Below are 16,091 nucleotides of genomic sequence, written 5' to 3'. Positions count from 1 at the left end.
TCCGACGTCTGATTTCTTTTTAATTATAGGAAATGCGTTTTTCTAAGGTACATAAACTTTTGGGATTGACTCTATAGCCAATACATCCTTAAAGTCATACCCAACACATTTTAATAAAATCCTTAACATCCTTAAACAATTATTAAAGTTTGATCAAACTATCCTGTCAGAAGATTTAATTTGTGAAGAAATTTCTTAATTTGTAAAATCAGGTACCTTTTGATAATTTGTTTTGTACTCGACGAGTAGCTATCTACTGCAAATGTTATTGATTGTGTTAATGAACAAAGATTGAGCAATGAGATACTGAAGTGACAAGAGAAGGTGAACAAATGACATAGACGTATTGAAAAACGTAACGTATTCTATATTTAACAAACATCTTCTTCACGTCTGGTATTTACAGTCACACAATTGGGCGTGTATTATTAGCTAAACATATCGTCGTTGAATATTTACAGCACATAATTACAAAGTGCGCTACGGACGGAGCGATCAGCAGGCCGAATTCCTCTTCAGTTCTTCACGCGCACATACACACATAACGTATGTGTACTATTATATAATACATATAATCAACTACACAATAGTCAAATATTTGAATGTTTCCCCTCGACTCGCGTTCTCGATATTCCGACCACTCATTGATTTTTAAATGCATTTCCTTCGTACATTTGGATACACGTACTACATAATTCACTGTTTCAATTACAGATTCCAAAGCGCTTTCTTTATTATTATAATTGCCAGTATTCTTATAAAAAATTAATCAACAATTTAACAAAACCACTAAAACTGATAATTAATTAATAATTGAGAATTGAAAATTCCATTTCACGAAATAATATTTTATGAAAAACGTGTGTCACGAACGTTAATGTATGATTACATATTTCACTTACTTGAGGGAAATTGTAGTAGGTATATGTAAATGCCGCCACATCTCGAATTTATTTTTCATTTCATTATCATAAAAGCGGTGATCAATTTGTCAATAAATTGAAAACAGTAGAAAATTAATGAGTCTTCGAAATGGTTAATTTTCTCATCTGAGTATTTATACTGAGAGACAAAAATAGGAGCAATTACATATACAAAACGTATCGTCGATACTTTTATTGTGAAATATGAAACATAGATTTTTCTTTTGATTCGAATGAAGTTGGATAAAAACTTGATGTTTTATATTAAAACGTTGAAAGATTCATTACCCTTTGAACATTATCCATTTCTCATATTACATTAGAAATTTCGAAACAAAAATGACGTTAAATCAAATTATTCTTCTATAACTGAATTTCTTCCTAATTTGATTTCGAAATTTCTATACTTGCTTTTTAATCTGTGCTCAGGTGACAAAACGTGATATGCACTATTTTGCTACCAATTTTTAAATACAGTTTTGAAGATCACATACGATAGATTTTATTGTAATTAATTATAACTAAAACTAACATGATAGGAAGACGCAATACAACTTACTTTTCTTGACAAGATATCAATGTCACCTTAGGTATTATAAAAATTGTATATACCAGATTTTGCTATCTGAACACATGAACATATTCGAATTGCTTATTTTTTCTTATTCCTATCAAAACATAAAACATTGTTTCTTTCTTCAACAAATGAGAACTTTCCCTATAACAGATATACGTAATGCAAAATAATAATTATAATAGAAGTGTATACACTTGACTCATTGTATCTTGACCGCGAATACGCATTGTTCGCCATATGCCTCTAACGGCGGTGCACGCTTGTTCGTGTTCGTTTTCGGTCAAAATATAATGAGATGGGTGTACGTACATAACTAAATTCTTTATACACCTATTTACAAACTGAAAATATTAGCATCCAACTCAACAATTAATGAGAAACGGTGTTGATATCAATTCAACGCAACCGCATCGAATATTTTTTACAATGTAACAAAACATCGATGGTAAAAGTTTGAAATACGCATGTTTTCTTTTGCTTTGGAAACTTTACTTATAAGTTTGGATATGTAAAGTATGTAGTTTAATTAACTTCTCTCAATTTTCGTTTTGCCTGTTGTATGCGTTTTCTATGCACTGGCTGTATATCTCATTTCGAATGAAAATGGTAACGAGAACGCAAGTTTCCTTCTTCGGATTTTTCGCACAACTGATAAATAAAATCAGTTGAACGGCGCAGCACGTGTAAGACCGTAATCAGTTACAGATTATCGCACTAACTCTCATTTCTCTCATACATAAAAAAAATTGCAATTGGATCAATTTACACAAGCATCGTGAACGCACCTGCATATTTACCGTCTCGTTCTCACCTGACATCTGAATAATGATGGTCTCTGAATTCGACGCGCCGAAACGACACTCCGATCCGTTACTCGTTTTCATATAAAAGCTTATCTAACGTTAAACAACGAAAATGATAGCTTGAAACGCTGAGACCTTCCTATTGTCTCTGTGGTCAGTTGACAAAACTTGTGTCACGCTGCTCACGTAATACCGTAGCGTGGAACTGATCAAAGAGATCATATTACTTTAAAAACGACCCGATTGATAAATTCAACTATGAAATCGTAAAAATAGAATCGAAGGATTACATGCTTCATCCCATTTTGCCACCTCACCACAGACTTATCAAGTTTCTTTCTCTACTTTTCGCTTCTTCGTTTCCTCGTTTAGTTCACAACATATTGTCACGTTCTTCCTTGAACAAACTTTTCTGAAACATTTTGTGTACCTATATCGTAGTAATAAGGTATCGACCAGTGGAATATGAATAATTCTTTTTCCAAAACTCGTGTCTTTTTCGTAGCTTTTGTAACTTTACATTTATCATATACACGTGTATGTATATACTTACGGCAAATTTACAAGCAAACTTACGGATATTATATTTTATTTTGAATTAAAAAACGTGACGCCGTCTCCTTCGTTCCTCGTACCGATTCGAACAGTCTTTGTCTGACGAAGTTGTTCATGCTTCCTTGTATATGGGACATATTGCTTACTTTGTAAATGTACTTTATAATTCCCACAGGCATACGATACACACATTTGTTAATTTTTTTTATTTGAGAAACAATTCGATGATTCCTTTCATCAACTCGGTAAACAAAATCGATTCCCGTTTTTAATCTTGAATGTCTTTATGAAAAAGGGTAACAAATCATGTATTTTACTATGAAAAACATTTATATACAATAGCGAGTATATGAATAGAGAAACGCTTGCAGTCAGTCACAAATATACCTAAGATTCTTCAAACAGTTTAAACAAAAGGAAAATAAGAACGATGAAATTTGACAGATTCCAAAGAAGACATTTCTTATTTGTTTACTAGGAACGTAAGCAAGTAGTAGGCAGATAATGACGTACTACTTTGCTGTATGCTGATTTTAGACTATGTTCATATGCAATCGACAGATGCAGAAAACGCCACCATATCCTTGAAATCTGTCTAATTCCATTTTTAACAAACGTATTATAATAGTACAAAAGTACTTCTATTATAAAAATTTGATAAGTTTGTAACTGACTGTTCGTCTATGTACATACCACTGATAACTGATACGCAGTTTAGGAAGATACAAACTTTTTACATTTCGTAATTACATTAGAATGATGTTCTTCTAATTTTCACAAAGAACGTCGCTCGCTCGACTCTTCTATTTTCTCTGACGACAGCTAATCATGAATCAGCTATCAATAATTCATAGCAAATCATCGTCTCACTCTCGTATTAGCGAACATCTTACAGAGGAGATACAACTGAATTGCGAGGATTTATGCAAATACGTATTTCTATTAGAAAATAAATATTTCAATAATTTGTGTTGTAGAGAATTATGAAGGTGCTTTTATATTTCGTATGCGTCGCGTACTCCGAGCATTTTGTACGTTCGCTTAAAGATACATAGAAATATGTTGTCAATTTTACGTACGGATAGTCCAGGCCAGTTATACAAATAAAAGAAGATAGGACAAAGGGATTCAGAATTTTAGTTATTAATATCTTTTATGAGCGTCTGGAATTCAGGAGCTTCGTTCATCGTGTATTTCATGTTCGAAATAAGCATACTGTCCAACGGTCGATGTAGAAATTTTTGTTAATTACTGTAACTAATACATGGAAGTCGAACAATAGAAATATCAATGCGAGGATAGCGTTTCATTTACTTTATTAACTTCTATTATATAGTATGTTGTAGAACTCATATTATTTTGTAAAGGTATTGTGTATAATTGATCCCAAAAGTATTCTGGATTTTTAAAAGTATTTTTCTGTAACGAGATCAAGAATTTTCCAATTCAATTGAAAACTTCATGTGGACGACAATCAAAGTTGCCGAAAGAAAGAACGGTAGACATAATAAAGGATATTCCTTGGGACTAATGGAGAAGAGAAACCCCAATCGACATAACTACAGAAATAGAGTAAACATAGAAAGACAGAACATTGGGAAGACGAACCAGTATCAGGCTTATACAACACGAAGTCAACTGGTATTGAATGGAATTTAAATTCTATTAAAAATAATTTTAGTCCGATTTTATGCAGCTGCAGCTGCAGCAAGTATCTGTGATGCTGTAGAATTCGTTCTTTGAAAGTTTTCATCATGTACTATTCAGTTAACAGCCTTTGTACGAGTAAGCTTGATACTATAAGGATTTTCGATTACTTGTGATTATAGAATTAAAGTAGTTTCTGTTATATTTATAGTGCACCACTCAACTCGAGTATTTAAGCGCAGTTTTGAAACTGAATTTTATAAATTAATAAGTGCATTTCATTTGAAGTCTGTACGAAACGTATGAAACATATGATAACAAAAATTAAACTATCGCATGCAATTGCACAAAAACCGAATTAATTAATTATCCCAACATCAGACTAATTTTTTTATTGGTATGCAAACTTGCTTGCTTATTCTTGTCGTATACAGTACACATGAATCGTATGATTGCGTACATGCAAGGAGGATATTGAGAAAAAAAACATATTTGTAAAAGTGCAAATGAACTATATTAACATATAAAGAAATATATTATAAAAGCTTAACAAACGCAATCACTTCGCAGTGATTTAACATTGTCAACGAAAACAGAGAATTCGATAGTAATTGAAAAATTACGGTTTTTCAAGTTCCTGCACGTCGCGTTCTATGTGGTAAATGCTGTAACGATTTCATGTACATATTTTTACTAACAAAAATCCGATATAGTAGTTCCTTAATTTTAGGTAAGGAAAATATCGTAACAACAGTATCCATTTTTTCTTTTTATAAGAAAACTGATCTTCAAAAACAGAACGCGCGAATATTTACAGTGGCTCACGAAAGAATTCGAGCCACTGTACATTCCTATTTACTTGTGATCATACTTCTAGACTTAATGAGCATGGTAACATACAACTGTAATACAACAATACTTAAGAACAGAAATTATTTACATCAACCTGTTTATTTTTACCGTCAAATAAAGAACAAGTCAATTTGACAAAGAGAATTGTCATTCATTCGTTACTGATAGAAAATATGCGCTGTTGAATGAAAAATTACGATTTGAAATCAATAAATCAATTGCACATTACATATCAAATTATTACTGAATTTTAAAATTGCTAGAATAGATAAATCGTAACAACACCGAATCGAATGAATTTCCATGCACATTTGATGAAAACTTTCTGAAAGATTTATTATTAAAAGATATGTGCATTCAAGCGTATATTACAAAGAAAGATGTTGAATGAAAATATGAAGACCTTATAGCACGATTCATTCGTTTATATAAGTAGATTCTACACATATCAACGCTCTTTTCTAATCTTCAAATGATTATAGTTATACATTTTACTACCAATATTTTATCCACTTTTATTTTTTGCACATTTTAATATATCATAAGTTGCACGAGCATCTGCAGTTCAAATAATACAATAAAAGATCTAATTACGGTAATGATCACAGTTAGTATGAGTATTTTTTTTACACAAATGTCCTAATGTGTATTTATGGGCGGATGTACAGTGGCTACAAAAAGCATTGGCTAGAGGAAGATAAAATTGTTTGATCAATTTCCTCCATCATGTTATTCTTCTATCTCTACGTGGATAGTTGTACAAAATTATTCACTAACAGGCAGATTATTAAAAGAATTTATTAATTAATATTTAAGCATTTTTAATTTATTATTTAGTTTGAAACTCGTAGAGATGTTTTCAACATATTGCGACGTGAAATATTACATAAATCTGTTGAACTTTTAATAATTCCAAAATTAATCCGATTTACACTGTGTTTGGATTCATTTTAGCCGGGAACATTCATTAAAAATCTCTACGATGCAACAAGGATTACATAAATTACGTTTCTCATAAATCAGAATGATAACGTATCATTTATTGTTATCCCTGTACCGAGTTTTGAAGATTGAATGGATGTACCATTTGTGGTATGACAAATAAAATAAATATTTTTGAGATTTAAATAATGATTCCACCGATATAACTCGAATCCAGCGTTTAGCTGCAAAAATGGAACATTTAAATCATGTAATAGATGTAAGAAAACATGTAGGAGATAAAACTGAAACTTATTAGGGATGTAACATATTGTATCAATTTTTAAACGATTATGTCCATTAATATATAACAGCAACTGAATATAATATACAGAAAACAGAACGCAGTAATATGTATAACACGTTCAGAAATTTTAATCAAATGTGTTGGTAATTTATCGATTCGGTATCATCAAGCAACGCCCATTTCCTACAATAATGTACAACAAAAAAGCCGTAATATATAATAATTAAGAAAAAGACCAAACATATCGTAACAAAATTATCTAGAATAAGATACGTAGAACATAAAATCGCAGTAAATAAGTAGAGCGAAAGACAAGGTAAGAATGAAATTTTTGCCCCGAAAATAACTAATGAGATGCATTATACGATGTTGATGCGATAATAACAGAAGACAATATTCTTATAAGTTAGATTGGTGAATACAAAATGCAATTTTTCTTTAAAGTTTTAATTTGTCATCTTTTCTTAAGTCAACCCATTAATAATGCAAATTCCTTTTAATTTTCATCTACCATTGAGATAACTCTCTATTTATTGATGTTTCACTTCTTTCACTACATTTTCTGTTCATTCTCACTTCATTAACATTAAAACATACGGATATATTTTTAAGCAGGCATTTTTCTATTAAACGCCCATCAATTTAACTCGTTTTAGTGTTAAAGTCCACATTATTTATGGAATGACCTAACGTGATACACGTATGACAAATGTTAACAAAATTAATAGTAGATGTATATTATTTACTAAATGCAATACTAAATAGTTTACATTGTGTACTAGCTATATCACTTTACATCTGCAGTATCACAAAAGTTTATGAAAATATAAATTTAGCATTTGAAATTTAATGGGTAAACATTAAAAGAGCCCAAACTTACTTTTAAATTTCTTAAACGAAAGATATTAATGAAAAAACTGCATGCAACGTTTTCCGATGGATAACTTTTACAAATCGAAACTGTAACAACGAAAGTTCAATTTCTAATTAACAAAAACAATAGCATGCCTAGTTTGATATAGAAAATAAAAGAGCATTTAGTATGCACCAAGCTAATGAATAGGATTCATCTTCACTAATTTTTAGGTCCGTATACAAATCATCACATCGACGTATGTAGATATAGTTCACGGTTTTCGTTCGCGGCAATAGAAACATCATCCCTATGTCTGTAAAATTCACATTGTGAATCTGCACACTCTCTCCCTATATTCATCTTTCCCTTTTCTGCACTTTACGTCTATAGCTGCATGCCTTCAAGAGGCGTATGCGCTATCATTTGATATCTCTACAAAATAGAATTAGAAGAAAATAGATTTCTTTACAAAACGGAATCGCGTCTACCGTTACTAAGTCGCGTACAAACTAAATAATCATCGTATCATACAAAATTGACGCCTAAAAAATTTTTCATCTTTTGACATACATCATAGCTCTTGTTACAAATGCCACGTCGAATACACTTATTGTTATTCAGGGAGCAAATGCTCTATACACTGTTCAAAGGAGACGTAACTATCATATCTACACGGTATCTCGTATCGACATAATCGGATCACGGCAAAGATAAACGAATCGGACGATTGTTATGTAACGTTAGTCTAATCTCCGGTTCTTTGGTACGACTTTACCACAAACAATCGAATCAGCGAAAGAGAAGAAACAGTATTCTTTACCAAACAACAGATGCATATTTTTGAAAAGAACAGTATGGAAAGTAACTCAAATATTTATGTTTAAAACTGAAGAAGAAAAGAATTCAAAATCTTTGTTACTTTTGTGTAAGATTGTATATATAATATACTTAATAGTGTTCGTTCAGTATAAATCGAAAGTGGTACAGGCAATCTACAGCACGGTGTGATCACATTCTTTGAATATATTAAAGCGCACGTGACTATCCTACCACATTATTCCATAAAAATGTTTTTCGTTCAATACGCGAGAAGTTTAAAATAAAGTCATACGCGTCTATTTGGAATATCACAATCGCTTTATACGATATATGGGAGTCACTTTCTCAATTTTTTAACCGTGCTGTGTTATAGAATTATTGCATTATACGTGATTGCCTGCAGGATGAAACATTCGTTAACGGAAAACAGGTGAAAAAGAAAGTATGCTAACCGCGTATGTGTTCTACGCCCGATTGCTTCACACGGTAGATGCAGTCGTGTGCGCACGTGCGCGTACGTACATGAAAAACGCACGTGCCTCCACGGTACTATCTCTGGCAAAAAAGTTTCCCACACGATAATACAAAATTAATTGAGAACGTTTAAACCAATAGAAAAAACTAAAAACATTTGATCTGCTTGTTTTATAATACATGAACAATAACGTTTCTCAAGAAAGAGGCTCTTACTCCTTTCACTTATCGATTCATTTCGTATCGTGTGTTTAATTTAATCGAAACCTTTTTGCCGTGTATAGCAACAATGTACGTACATGTATGTATGTGTTAATGTGTGAAATATTGCGAGAGCATTGGAGACGGCAGTTGTGAACGCAATCGATTAAATTAGAAAAGCGTAATCATTTGAAACGTGGGGATATATAATCTTTGACTGACACTTAGTGGTGTATGATAAAGAAATGGTATAGCAAAATGTGAAACCTTGAGTTAGTTATTACAGATATGCGATGAACGAAGCCGTCGAACATACAGAAAGAAAGGACCCCGGTGAAAGATATTTCGTACCGAAAAGTTGAAGTACGTTGAACGAGGGTAAACTTGCGTATCACACGAATAATGAACCTTTTATTTTTTTATTATTAACTGATAAGTAAAAATTGATCTTTGACACGATGCGCGATGGCAGTCACCGGTTAGTCACGAGAAGAAAAGAAAATCCGAACGGAATCGAGCTTAATGTTGACTTACACTTATCCGTTCAATTGGACAGCCCGTAAAAAATGTTTACGAGAAATAAGAGAAAAGTAAAGGAGGAAAAGAGTTAAGAGAAATAACTCAGAGATCGGTATGGTATCCGACGATGCTTGACTGGCATCGAGGAAACGCGTTCATCGTTCATACGAATGCAGGAACGTAAATAGTGCGTACGGTTCAGAAAAAGCCATCACCGCATGTGCCACAGACCAAGGTTTAACGTATTCAGTTGCGGCAACTTCATAATCCTCTCTAAGCCGTTGGTACTTATCCTGGTACATCCGTAAAGATCGATACATTTCAAATGCTTCATACTCTCGGCAATGGTGTAGAGTCCCTTGTCCGTCAACCTGCTACACTGGCCGATGTTCAGAGTCTCCAAATCGTGCAAGGTCTTCGCGATCTTGCAGATACCCTCGTCGCTGATTTGGCATGCGGACAGCGATAAGGATTTCAAATTGAACAGTCCCTGGGAGATGTGAACGAGCGCTTGATCCCCGATTTTGTCGCAGAACGACACGTCCAACGAGGAAATCCTGCTACCACCTTCCGCGAGGTACGCCATACCGATGTCGGAAATATTGTCGCACGAGCGAAGGTTCAATTCAAGCAAGCTGGGCATTTTGGCCAGGTGTTTCAGTCCCGAGTCGGTGATGCACACGCAAAACGAAAGGTTGATGGATTTCAGGGTGGTCAGACCGATCGACACATACCTGAGAGCCTCGTCGCTCAGCCGCTGACAATCCTGAAGGCTCAGATACTCCAATTCGAAATTTCCCCCGGCCGCTTCGCGATTCACGCCGGCCAAATTCGCTATACCCAAGTCAGATACTTGCCAACAACTTCGCAAATCGAGTCTCTTCAGTTTTTTCAAATTCCACGCTATACAGAGCAGCCCGGCATTGGTAATGTTGCTACAACCACCGAGCTCGAGATGCTCTAGATTTTTTAAATACGGCACTGTCCTACCGAGAGAAATGTCCGACACTTGTTTGCACAACGAAAGATTCAATTCGGTGAGCGTGGGATATTCTTGATAGAAAGCGTTGATCAGGCCGGCGTCGGTGATATTGTAGCAGCCTGAAAGATTCAACGCCTCCAGGTTTGGCACGCCTTTCAAAACATCGCCGAGACCTCTTCTCAGCGACAATACCTGAACCCTTTTCACTCCTCTCCTGACCAGGCTAGCGAACAACGCCGGTGCCTGCTTTCTTAAATGTAACCTGGCCTCAACCCCTCGCCAGACGGACCGGTAATACGCTGCATCCCTCCACGCGGTACACACTTGTGCCGCGCGTCCTTTGTCCCTGACCTCGAGGTAGCTGAAGATCAGCGCCAATATTTCAGGATACAAACAGGAGATATGCGTGCTGGCCGCGACCGTGCCGCGGGGAGTTACTTGCGGTTGTTGCCTCGACGAGAGGCCTTGCGCGTATGCCGGTAGACCGGTCGTACCGCTGGTATAATGTGGCGTGTTGCTCGAGTTGTAGAGGATCCCTTGACTTTGCGACGACTGTATCGCGGCTAGGTGCGGCTGGTGCAACTGATAATAATGTCCCGAACGATGAAGCAACGTCGTGCCGCGGTTCGGCGTTAATGCAGGAAGTTCCGTCATCAACAGCTGACTTTCCTCCATCTTGCCCACTGATATATACACACACGCCCGCACATACACTCGTTTTTCAAAATCTCTGAACGTCCGCGATCACTTTGTATATCTTTCCCTTTCCCTTTCCTTTCCGACCCCTTCCCTTGCCGCCCCTTCACAGCCTTCCGTCCTTACGGAATCATCTCTTCACGCTTCTCTTTCTCTTTCTCTTTCTCTCCCTGTCTCGCTTTTCCTGTCTTCCACGCGCCGCTATTCTTCTTTTTAGTTACATCCGACGATCTCATACCATGCGTAATACATACTTCCCCGATTATTTCGTACGAATATTAATTCGTACGGTCCAACGACGTGCGTATAATCTCAGCCTCGAAGGAATTTATTTTTCGGCCGTTCGTGTTAACTCTCCGATTAGATTGATCATTGACAATAGATCCGTTCTAACCAAAAAAACGAATCGAATGAGAGAAAGTTCATCGATTGTTTTACTTCACCAATTTTCAATCCCACGCAGATATATTTCTTAGAGAGCACTCGCGAAACGGCACACAACAAACGTAACACTACCGCATTTTTCGACTCCTATTTCGCTTCTTCCACGCGTTTCGCTTTCTTTCTTCTCGCACTCTACGTTTCTCTCTTTTACTCGCTCCCTTCCTCCTTTCCCAAGCGCCCTCTCTCCTTTAACCTCCCTCGCACCGTCCTTCTCTTCTTCTTCTCTTTCTATAGACGTACAGGTACGTGTACGTAGTCATCTACAGTGATATACATACACACACGCGCGCATGTGCGCGCGCGTGTGCGTTTGCGCGCGTGTGTATTAACGTTGTTACGTACGTCTGTGTGCTGCAGGCGCGCTTGCGAGCGCGCGTACGTAAGTATACACGTACGTCGTGCATGCGTGAGTGTCGCGCCGTACAATAAGTACGTGAGGTACACTTTTTCTCGTCCAGCTTCTTTCTCCAAAACGTATTTGTTATTACTTCACCTCTCTCACTCTCACCACGCCAATTATTTATCTTCTTTTCTTACTGCTCGCACACGAGGAGACAGTTGCTCTCCAAACTAAACTACGTGCGCCCTGCTCTTCGCCACATGATCATCATTTCTCTTTTTAGACGCGATACGAATGATAGCGATGTACTCGCACGCGCACCACCGCGCCGTTACCGTATCTCAAACCGAAAACGAACCGCGAGCGAATCGTGTCAGACGCGTACGTATCTTAATATCGTACTCGCGTTCGCCCTCTTAACGGTTAAACATGTCACAAAAGCATTCGCGTAACTGGCTTCAAAACGACACATCGCCAAAACGTAAACCGGTGCGCTACCAGTCGCGAACTGTTGTTCCAGTTACCTGAAGTCAGATGTCGTGTCGGGACGGGAAAAGTAAACTTTGTTCGAGCCGGTCGCCTATTGGTCAACGGAGTTCGGGTCCCGATCACGTGACTACCTCGACGAATATCGATTCGGGTTGCGCTGCGGCGGCATTTTTAAGTTTTCGTCGGATGGTGGGGGTATAACACACCATGTACTCTCCGAGAACCACGTTGCGACTACACTGTTCCTCGCATTTTTTTTTCCCCGTTCGATCCCTCTTTTGCAATATCCCTTTTGATCGATCGTTTCTTTCTAATTGCTTTTTCTCCTCATTGTTATTTTACATAAGTACTTATCTGTAAATATATATACGACCATCTGACAATTATGTCTTGATTCGAAAGAAAAAAGTACAATTGATTTCCTCTGCTTTTTGTCGTGTGCTGTATGAATTACTGTTTCACTGATCATCAACGAATTTGTATCGATCAAACAATTAAAATATTCTTTGTATTATGTATTGTTTATAGTAGGACATAAATGTTGTGAAAGCATAATGATGTATGGACTACAGCAAATATTGATAAAGCAATTTCGTATACATAATTAATATACTTCTTTCGTTTTTAAAATATATATAGATTTTAAAACGGAAGTGTACATTGCTAGCTTGTTAAAATCTCTATAGTACATATGTACTTAGGTACAAATCTACATAGGAGTATATAACATAGGAGTGTATGTATACTCATTTAATATAGAATGCTCAGTTTCAAAACTAAGAAGTTGGAAAACATTTATTGAAATTGGAAACTTTAGTTTTCTTAGTGCTTGAAAATACAAATGTGCAAATACCAAACAATAAATAATAATAAGACGAGAAAGGTGAACAAGAAATAGATGACAAATAATGCATGGTATGTTCTTATACACGTAAATTCTATTTATTTAAATTTAAAGTATATAGTAATTCATATTACAATGTTATAACTGTATAACAGTAAACAATATTGAATATGGTTGGTTGGAATATTTGTGATATGCCATTAAAACTGGCAAGTAGGTAGAATATATTTACAAATTATAAGATGCCGCTTCTTCGCCTTATTTGCAAGATATGTTGTCCTGATCAAAAAACTTCGTGCTAACATCGATTACAATAATTCACGTGGAGCTGTTTTTAACGGTATTACAGCGGCAGCGGATTAGGATATCCTAACTACTATCACAGATGATAAACGACATTTACTGCATTATCAGAATGTATATGTATAATATGTCAAACATACATGCACTTATTACCAAATTTGGAAAATTATAATATATTCGTCATTGTTCATTTTCCGTCATTATGAAAGTTTTAGCTTTTCATCCGCTATTACAATCACATACAATTTTGTTATTAATTGTCAATTGTTTTATATGTATAACAATAATACTCTTAAATAATCTCGACGATTTAACGTTTATTAAAAATGTTTATTAGCTTAAGAAGTAGACTGAATCAGTAAAAATAGAACACACTGCTGTCATGTGCTGAGAGTCAAACTTTCTAAAGTATACATTAAGAAATTAAATAGATTCATAATGAAAGAACAAAAAGTTCCTAATCTCTCTCATCTCGGTTTTAAGACAACGAATAGATTATATTTAAATTGTCATACCGTAATCCTTCATCGATTAAAATGCTTGCCTCTGTTATACCGTAAACACATGTTACCTTTTGTTAAAATTTACTTAAAAACCATTCTAAATCATCGGCAAAAAGCGGGAACGCATAAAATTGAATCAGATCCCGTTGACGAGGATGGATCGTTTTCGTTCATTAAATATCATTGTATTAACAATATGTTGAATTCACATTATGGTAACTTATTCAAGAAAAATGTATCCGTGATCATTCAAGTTCCACACGCATGTTTCTTTTTATTTTATTGTACGCAATAAATTTAGATTAAGCTTTGTACAATATATTTTTCCGCCATCTATTTCATGTTGCTTCCTTTTATAAATAACTTGACGCAATGGAAAAAAGATTGGGTAAGCAGTAGCTATACATTTATATGATTTACTTTTTTTTCTTCCTTGTGCTGACTCTTTTCTTGTAAATTGTACAATATAAATAGGCCCTTACGTTTTTAATGCCACATTCAAAATAGGTATTACTTGTTGTAAAGTGTGCTGTTTTGCAAAGTTACTCTCAAAAGTTAAATAAACACTCCGCATTCATAACATTTGCATCCTATATATACTGAACGTTGCTAGAGCGTTAAAGTATATTTCTATGAGAATATACAATCTTCGATGTTATAATTTAGATATAAAAAACTTAATGGTTTTAAAAGACATCGGTATTACAATGTGTTTCTGTTACAATCGCATGCTAGCAATCTCTGCTTTCGCTTCATCTTATTTTCTCTATTAAATGATATTAACAACAGATTATAATGCTTATGATGCTGTTAACAACACTTCTTTTTATGCTGCTTTGTGCTTTTCCTTAAATTGACTGTTTCACTGGTTTGAATAGCCTGTCGCTCCTTCCTCTCTTTTTTGGTTCTTAATACTTGGCGTGTTATGGCCATAAACATCTAAATGTAACAAATTAGAATAAATTGAAAGTTAATTTAAATCGACATTTTAATTGTGACTACAAGACAGTACGGTAACTATATTCTTATGAAGTATATTTTTCAATACATTTTCTTAAAATTTGTTCAAATATCTAAATACTCGAATAATGATAATATAGGCAATGAAATGAAAATAAGTATCTGAACTCGAAACATACTATAAGGAATAGCAATCAATGAAAGTAAATTGTATGCATAAGTGTTACTTACTTCTTGAACATTAATATTGTTTTTAGCAGAAGTTTCAAACAGTTGGATTCCCATTTGATTAGCAAATCTTTGTGCATCTTCTGTTAATACCACCTTTTCATTAGGTGAATCATTCTTATTCCCTACAAGTACCCTGTTGACCACATCACAATTTTGTTCGATTTCATGTAACCATCTTTTAACATTAGCAAACGAATCACCACTGGTCACATCGTACACAACTATAACACCGTGTGTTCCCCTGTAGTAAGTTGAAGTTATTGTCCGAAAACGTTCTTGTCCGGCTGTATCCCAAATTTGGAGCTTTACTCTCTCACCATCTACATCCACAGTTTGTATTTTAAAATCCACTCCTATTGTCGTTATGTAACTGCCGTTAAAAGTATTGTCAGCGAATCGTAAGAGCAGTGAACTTTTGCCCACACCTTGAAACAGAAACATGACAAGATATATGAGTAGTTTATACATATAAATAAATGGATACATAAGGTCCAAAGGAGTCTGTGGAGTTCTAAAACATATTTTGATATCACTCTATTTATCACATGATTTTTATCGGTTCAGCAACAATTTTCTCAAGAAACAATGTTAATCAATGATAATCATTCTTAATTTACAAATAATCTATGACTCTACTGAAATTCATGAGTATCAACGGGAATAATGGTTTGATACATGTAAGGAGAAAAGAAGATGATCATTTATATAGCTTTATGTATATTTAAACTAAATATTTAATAATACTCAACAACATTGAACACAAGATCTTTCTTGCTTTCCAAAGAACTGTTAAATATGTGATATATCTGTATTACTTCCAAGAAGAGCTAAAGTATAAGAATTCA

The 16,091-nt window shown here is 34.9% G+C and overlaps 2 protein-coding genes across 4 annotated transcripts in view; both read right to left on the bottom strand.

Moving 5' to 3' along the window:
• Positions 1-346: 346 nt before the first annotated feature.
• Positions 347-12,917, bottom strand: Ppa (F-box and leucine rich repeat protein partner of paired). Its single transcript, XM_018028218.2, has one exon. The coding sequence runs from the start codon at positions 11,109-11,111 to the stop codon at positions 9,666-9,668; it is 1,446 nt and encodes a 481-aa protein (XP_017883707.1). The 5' UTR covers positions 11,112-12,917; the 3' UTR covers positions 347-9,665.
• Positions 12,918-13,323: 406 nt separating this feature from the next.
• The window catches only part of Rab35 (RAS oncogene family member Rab35), a 5,398-nt gene continuing 2,630 nt past the window's right edge, over positions 13,324-16,091 (bottom strand). For all 3 annotated transcript variants that reach the window (XM_026815324.1, XM_018028194.2, XM_026815325.1), the window contains 2 exons: positions 15,247-15,671; positions 13,324-14,994 (listed from right to left, as the gene is read on the bottom strand). In XM_026815324.1, coding sequence (XP_026671125.1) covers positions 14,866-14,994; positions 15,247-15,671 — 554 coding nt within the window. In that variant the 3' untranslated portion in view covers positions 13,324-14,865. The remainder of the gene's footprint in view (positions 14,995-15,246; positions 15,672-16,091) is intronic.

Source organism: Ceratina calcarata, unplaced genomic scaffold (assembly GCF_001652005.2).
Source record: "Ceratina calcarata isolate Rehan_Ccalc_2016 unplaced genomic scaffold, ASM165200v1 scaffold44, whole genome shotgun sequence".
Taxonomy (NCBI): Eukaryota; Metazoa; Arthropoda; class Insecta; order Hymenoptera; family Apidae; genus Ceratina; species Ceratina calcarata.
Note: the sequence above shows the minus strand (reverse complement) of the source record. Positions and strands in the feature narration are given on the sequence as shown.